At 66.4% G+C, this 6,634-nt stretch overlaps 1 protein-coding gene across 1 annotated transcript; it reads left to right on the top strand.

Moving 5' to 3' along the window:
* Window positions 1-1,553: 1,553 nt before the first annotated feature.
* Window positions 1,554-6,232, top strand: EMIHUDRAFT_459910 (hypothetical protein; the record flags this gene model as incomplete). Its single annotated transcript, XM_005762052.1, has 8 exons — window positions 1,554-1,817; window positions 1,894-1,917; window positions 2,056-2,162; window positions 2,617-3,073; window positions 3,192-3,275; window positions 3,452-3,552; window positions 4,003-4,492; window positions 4,831-6,232. The coding sequence occupies 8 exons, from the start codon at window positions 1,554-1,556 to the stop codon at window positions 4,882-4,884; spliced, it is 1,581 nt and encodes a 526-aa protein (XP_005762109.1). The 3' UTR covers window positions 4,885-6,232.
* Between the last annotated feature and the right edge of the window lie 402 nt (window positions 6,233-6,634).

Genomic DNA, 6,634 nt, shown 5'->3' with positions numbered 1-6,634 from the left:
GACCAGGTGGGCCCCCACGTGGTATGGAGGCGGGGACCGGCGGACGCTAGCGTGGACTGCGCAGACGACCCGAAATCCTACGCGAAGCCTGAAGCCGCTATGCGGGCGCCAAACAGCACCTGGGGCGAGTATGGTGCAGTGGGCAAGAAACGGGTGAGCCATGCCGTCCTCGGTTTGGCTCTTTCGGTTCTGCGTCCCCGCTTTGTCACGTTGGACGAGCCCGTCATTGGAGGCTTCAGAGGTCCTGCAAACGATTATTTCAATCGAGATGGCCGCATCGACCCCCGCTGCCATGGGCGCGCATGGGCAAAGCTCAGCAGCGGCGCTCCGCCTGGCAATCCGTATGACCGCCTGCTTCGGATACATGATCGATATCGGCGCGGCATGCAGCTAGTCGAGCTCGCAGAGCGCCGCGATGCATGCGCCTTCGAATGGGTTGCGATGGTGCGACCCGACCTAGTCTTTCGGCGGCCGGTGGCGCCGCTGCTTCGGCGGGCGCCGCCGTCGCGAGTCGCGTACAAGCTTGCGGCCAAAAACGACTTTGCGCTGCTGGCGCCACGCAGGAGCGCAGAAACGATCTTTGTCGAGTCCTCGCTGCGATACTGGCGTTGCGAGCAAGTGCGCGCCACGAAGAATGAGGCGCGGCCGCCCCTCGCTCTCCCGACGCTGGCATCGCGTCGGTGCCGCTGCAGCGGTAGCCCGCCGAGGCTGTGATGTACGCCCAACCCCCAACCCCCGCGGCAGGAATGGATCAAGGAGGGGCTCAAGGCGGCGCGCATGAGGGACGGCTTAGCGCAAGTGCTAAGCGACAGGCAGCGGAGGAGTGGCGAAAACTACACCGCCGCTGCTGCTCCGCTCTCGGTGGAGCTGCTGCGCGACGCAAAGCCGCCGTACCGGCCATGCGCCTTGCCTAAAAGAGCGCGACCCTGAGAATAAATAAAACGGACACACCAAACAAGCGGTTGGAGAAGGACCCTAGAAAGACTGTTGAGTATATGAGCGACCCACCTCGAGGGTTGCTCCCGACTCTGGCCTTTTCTGGGTCACGTAGCCACACCTCGCCTCCTTGGTGCGAGTGGCTGCCAGTTCGACTCTGGGGAGGATCGAAAAAGAAAGAAAGAAAACAGACAAGCCAAGGGAGGGATGGGAGGACGGCACGCCGCCACCACACACAGGGATTTTAAGGAGAGGGGTGTGATGCGCTAGCCGTCGCCCACCCTAGGGAGTCTGCCTCTTCCTATCTCTCTTCGCAGTCTCTCGCCGCTTCTCGCTGCAACCTTCATGCCACCTCGCGGTCGTCCCACTCTCGTCGTTCTCTCCCTTGTCATTTCCTCCTCTGTCGCGTCGTTCTCTTCTGCCTCGTCCTGCGACGCCGCCGCCTGCCGGTCCCTTGTTCTCGCGGCTTCTTTCCTTTGGTGAGGATCGAACCTTAAACAAAGACGGTCCGAGAATTCTTTATCTCTGACCCGGGCCATCTGCGCCCCGTAGACCGCGAGCCGCGAGAGCGGTGAGGTGCAGCTGAGCACAGCATCGCGAGCACCAGGCCGGTAAAAATGCCCTCTCGGTTCGTGTCCCTGACCGTGACGCCGGGCGTCGACTGCAAGGTCATCCTGCCGCCCTGCTCCGCGCTCACCCTCTCGAACGCCGCGCTCGCCGCGCAGCCAAAGTCGGCGGCGTTTGGCCGCTGCGTGCTGGAGTGCGACCTCGCCACTCACTCTTTTGTGGTGTGCTCGCTGCTCACGACGGGCGTGCGGCAGGCCGCGCCCGAAATCACGATCACCAACGACCCAGACGAGCCCGCCTGGTTCTTCCTCAAAGTGCGCGCGCCGCTGTGCAGCAAGCTCCTCCGCACATGCTCTGCGGCTCACCCTCCCGCACGCTCTGGCCTCGCAGGCGAGCGGCCCGCACTCCTTCCACGTGCTCGGCCGGCTCATCGAGGACAAGGCGACACGCCGGTCGTCGGCCGCTGCGGCGCGGAAGCAGGCGCCCCCCCCGCCCGCGCGGGAGTTTGCCCGCACCGCAGCAGCCCCGGCGGCCCCTGCTCCCGCCCCGCAGAGTCGCCTCGGTGGTCCCTCCGACATGATCGAGGTGCTGCTCCCGAGCGGCGACGAGGCGCTCGGCTTCGAAGCCCCGTCCGACCCCGACTCGGAGGAGTTCATCGAGTACATGCAGGCGCCCCAGGCGCCCAAGCTTCCGAGCCGAGCCGCGCCCACCAAAGCAGCAGCGAACCCCTCGACCAGAGGGCGAGGCGCGCCTGCCCCCCGGAGGTGACGGCGAGGGCGTAGTAAATTCGTATACAGTCTTGGTGCTCTGCACTTTAGCACTTGAGGGAAGAGAACTTGGCTGGGAGTGTGTGGTCGGCAACCTCACACTCAGGGCATTGAAAATCTCTTCTCTCCCTCTCGGGGGGGGGGGGGGGGGGCATAAGAAAGAATAGACAGCGCGCCGCTAGGACCAGCTGATCTGGGCGCTTTGTTTTTATGAGTTATTAGCCGGCCTTGAGAGCTTTTTAATCTTGTTCGCGCCAAAATCAGCCCAAGAGTGCCACATACATTGAGAGAGAGAAAATCAGCCCAAGAGTGCCACTGCGCCGCTGGGGCGCACGAATTCTTGCAGTTTCTCGCGCCCGGCTCTCGCGCTGCTGCCGATGGCTCTGGCCCTCGGCCTCGTCTCAGCGTTGGCCCTGCTACCGCCCGTTGCTCCGTTCCCAATGCCCGCCTCGTCGGCCAGCCGCCCGTTGCTCCGTTCCCGGCTCGGCGCCCGCACTGCCACGCAGCTCACCGCTGCTGCCGGCAGCGCGCCATCGCCCACGCCGCCGCCCCCTCCAGCTTCGGTGGGGCGGCTGCGGCGGCTGAGCACGGCGTCGAAGGTCTCTGTCGCCTCCGTCCTCCTCTCCACCTTCCTCAACCTCCTCGGCTTCACGCTCACCTTGCCGGTCAACGTGGCGCTCCGCGAGCACTTTGAGTTGCAGATGGGCGCCTCGTTCGGCTCGCTATCGTCGGCGTACCCGCTCGGCACCTTCGGCGCCCTCTTCCTCTGGCCGCGCCTCTCCGACCGCGTCGGGCGGCGGCCCGTGATGGCGCTCTCTCTCGGCGGCATCGGCGCCGGCCAGTCTCTGCGGTCGTTGCGCCGCCCTGGACCCTCTGAACTCCTCTGAGCCTCTCCATGCAGGCGTCGGCCTCGCGCTGCAGTCGTGGGCCATCTACAGCCGCGCGCCCATCTCCGTCTTCCTCGCCTGCCGATTCCTCACCGGCTGCTGCGCCGGCGCGGGGCCGGTTGGCAAGGCGACACCTGCAAACCTTTACGGGACACTTCCGGGACACCACCGAGACGCCTCATGCCCCGTCCGAGACGCCTCCGAGGCTCTTCCGAGACGCCTCCCGACTGCTCCTGCCCTCGTCTTGCACCAGACGGCGTCTCTTCACACCGGCAGGCGTGAACCCACCCTCAGGCGCTGCTCGCGGACATTGGGTGCGCCACCGGCCAACTGCCGCGCTTCATGGCGTGGCGCGACGCGGCAACCAAGCTCGCCTTGCTCGCCGGCCCTCGCCTGTTGATTCTGAAGCACCTGATGAAATGAATTAAGGCGACGACGCTCGCCTTCATCGCCGGCCCTTCCATCGGCGGCGCCCTCTACACCGCTAGCGGGAGCCTCGCAACGGCCCGCAGATAGATGCAGAGGCGCGACGAACAGCCAGGCTCGGGCTGGGACACCGGCGCGGGCTGGGGGGACCCTAGACAGGGGTGCCGGCACGCTGGAGCGGCACACAGACACACAGACTCATGCCACTCGGCCAGCGGCGTGGCGGCCCGGCTCCCGTCGCAGCCTCGCAGTGCGCCTCCCTTCACGCCCGTCTGCTGTGAACAGGTCATCGGCGTCGCGGCGGCCGGCTCGCTCGCAGCTTCGCTCATCATCGGCTTTCTCGCCTCGGAGCCAGACAGCGCGCCGCCGCCGTCCGCCGCCGCTGCCGCCTCTTCCGCCGACGGCGTTGGCAAGGCAAGGGAGGGCAAGGCGGCGCCCGCCGATGGGATTGTCGCGTGCCCGCTCGGCACGCGGCTTGTTGCCGCCGTCGCCACCGTCTGCGCCGTTTCGGCGCTGTACAACTGCGGCTCGGCCACGTACGCCGCCTTCTTCGGCCCTCTGGCGCAGGACTTGCTGGGTCTCGGCATCGGCGGCATCGGCCGTGCGTACACGGCTCTCGCTTGCCTCTCCTTCGCAGTCTCCGCTGGCGGCTCTGCTCGCGTCCAGGGCACGATCGGCACGGTCGCCACGTGCGCGCTCGGCCTCGCCGCGGTCGGCGCCTCTTTGCTGCTGATGGGCGCCGCCACACTCGCGGCCGCCCCTCGCCCCTCGCTCGTCTTTTGGGCCGGCGCGGCGCTGTACCAGCTCGGCACGCCGCTCTACGCGCCAACCGTGCCTACCATGCTGCTGCAGTGCGTGCCACGCCACCGGCGCGGCGCAGTCATGGGGCTCGACGAAGCCATCAACACGGTGGCGCGCGTCGGCGCGCCACTTCTCTTCGGGCAGCTCTACCACACGCTCGGCGCCGCCGCCGCCTTTGGCGCCGCCGGCTCGGCCGTCCTCTTCGCCGCCGTCATCGCGGTGCTGCGCCGCATGGTGGTGTTGCGCTCCAGCTATGCGTGAGGGGTGTGTGGGGAGTCTCGATACTCCTTCACCTTCTCTGGTCGCTCTTCTCCGTCGCGGGCGGGCGCCGGCGCGCGCGGCGGAGTGGGGGCAAGCGAGGGGCCTTTTTAATACAAAACCGGGTTCTGATGGGCGGCACAGACAGGCCTTCTCTCTCAGGACTCAGCAGCACACTCAGCTCTCAGGCGCAGGTTGCAGCATGCAGGTTGGTGCGGCTCTGCAGGTGTGTGCGCGTGTGATCCGCGCGCAGAAGCGTACCCACTCATTCCTCAGTACAGCCACCGAGAGAGGTTCGCCCTCTGCTCCATCTGCTCACGGATCCAGCCTCGCCCGGGCAGCAGCCTCCACGGCCGGCTCCGATCTCCGGTGCGGGCGAGCCGGAGGAAGGTCTGCGAGGCGTTGCCGACGCCGCCAGGCCCCCTGGCGTTCCACGAGTCTCCCAGCAGGATCGGGGTGAACCTCCCCGCCTCGTCCACCCACGGCACGACCGACGAGGGCTGTGAGTTGTACGTGGTCGCCGCGGAATCGAGCGGGCGCAGCAGCGGCGCGAGGAGCGCGTGCAGCGGCGCCTCACCCCCGGGCACCGTGCCCAGCTCCTCCCACCCGCCCGCAGCGTCGAGCCGCCCACGGTGGCGCCAGATCTGCAGCGGGTTTGGCAGGTACCAGGTCGCATAGGAGCAGAGGCAGTACGTCGCGCCATCTTCGTCCTCAAAGAGGGCCGGAGCCTCGCAGGGGCCGGGGATGGCGGAGACGCGGCGCGTGACGTCGGTGTAGGAGGGGTTGAGGGCAGAGACGACCGTCTCCTCGTGGCCGTTCGTGTCCCGAACGAGGAAGGCCGCGTCAGAGGTGGGCGAGCGGTGCAGCTGCAGGTCGAAGGAGTGGAGCCCGCCTGGGCGCAGCGCATGGAGAAACGCAAAGGGCCCGAGCGGGCTGTCCGAGGTGGCCACGCCGGCGTACCGATAGGTGTAGGAGAAGGAGTCGAGGTGAAACCACATCACGAACTTGGACGTCGCCCGGTTGTACAGCACCTTTGGCCGCTCGAGCACGTAAGGACCTGGCTCCGAGGACGGAAGGCTGACCGAGGTGTTGCGAAAGACGATGCCGGCGCTCCGCCAGCGCGTCATGTCGTCGCTCACGTAGCACGCGATCCCTTCATTGGTCCAACCCTCGTTGACTCCCACCGGGAAGCCAGGCGCAGAGAGCACCTTGGCAGCCTCCCCGTACCAGTAGAACCGGCCGTGTGAGCGAAGGATGTGGCCTCCGAATACCTCCATCTTGCGACGGTCGGTGTCTTGCAGGAAGGGCCACTGGGACGCAGCAGCCTCGTCGTCGGAGAGGAGAGATGCAGCTGAGGTAGCGAACCGCTGCGTCGCTCCACCATCCAGGTGCTGCAGAGGGCCATCGCCGCGGCTGGACGCCGTGCTCAGCGCGTATGATGCGAAGCGTGGCGGGGCATGCGCGTCAAGGTAAGCGGTGGCAAGCAAGGCGTAGCCCGTCAGGCGGCCGGCGAAGCGGCCGAGGGCGGAGCTGGGGTCGAGCATGGAGTCACGTACCATGCGGAACCTATCCAGTGCTCAAGTGCTCAAGGAGCACCACAAAGGAGCCATACTGTATTCGGATCCGGGCGATTTGATAAAAATAATACCCCGCTGCTGGTAAGGAAAACACACACCAACTCCCAGAGTCAAATATCTCGTGAATTTCTGGGCGCCAGGAACAGGGATCATCCGGCTCTCTCGGCACTCGGGTCTCGACGCGTCGAGCTTTGAGGGCCTGGCACATCTTCTGCAGTCGTAACATGTCACGCCACTCTGCACGGTCCCTGCACCTGCCATAAACCATGAGACATGGAGAAGTGCTCAGTTGGCTGCCAGGTCGTGTGCAGCCTAGACCCGAGACGCCGCGACAACAGACGCGGAAGTCTCCGGCAAAGAGGCCTCCGTTAGTGATGACTCGGCCTCAACCGAAGTCAGGGCCTTGCGGGACAAC

The sequence above is a fragment of the Emiliania huxleyi genome, assembly GCF_000372725.1.
Source record: "Emiliania huxleyi CCMP1516 unplaced genomic scaffold EMIHUscaffold_698, whole genome shotgun sequence".
In the NCBI taxonomy this organism is placed as follows: Eukaryota; Haptophyta; order Isochrysidales; family Noelaerhabdaceae; genus Emiliania; species Emiliania huxleyi.
This window is presented reverse-complemented; position numbering and strand designations above follow the sequence as displayed.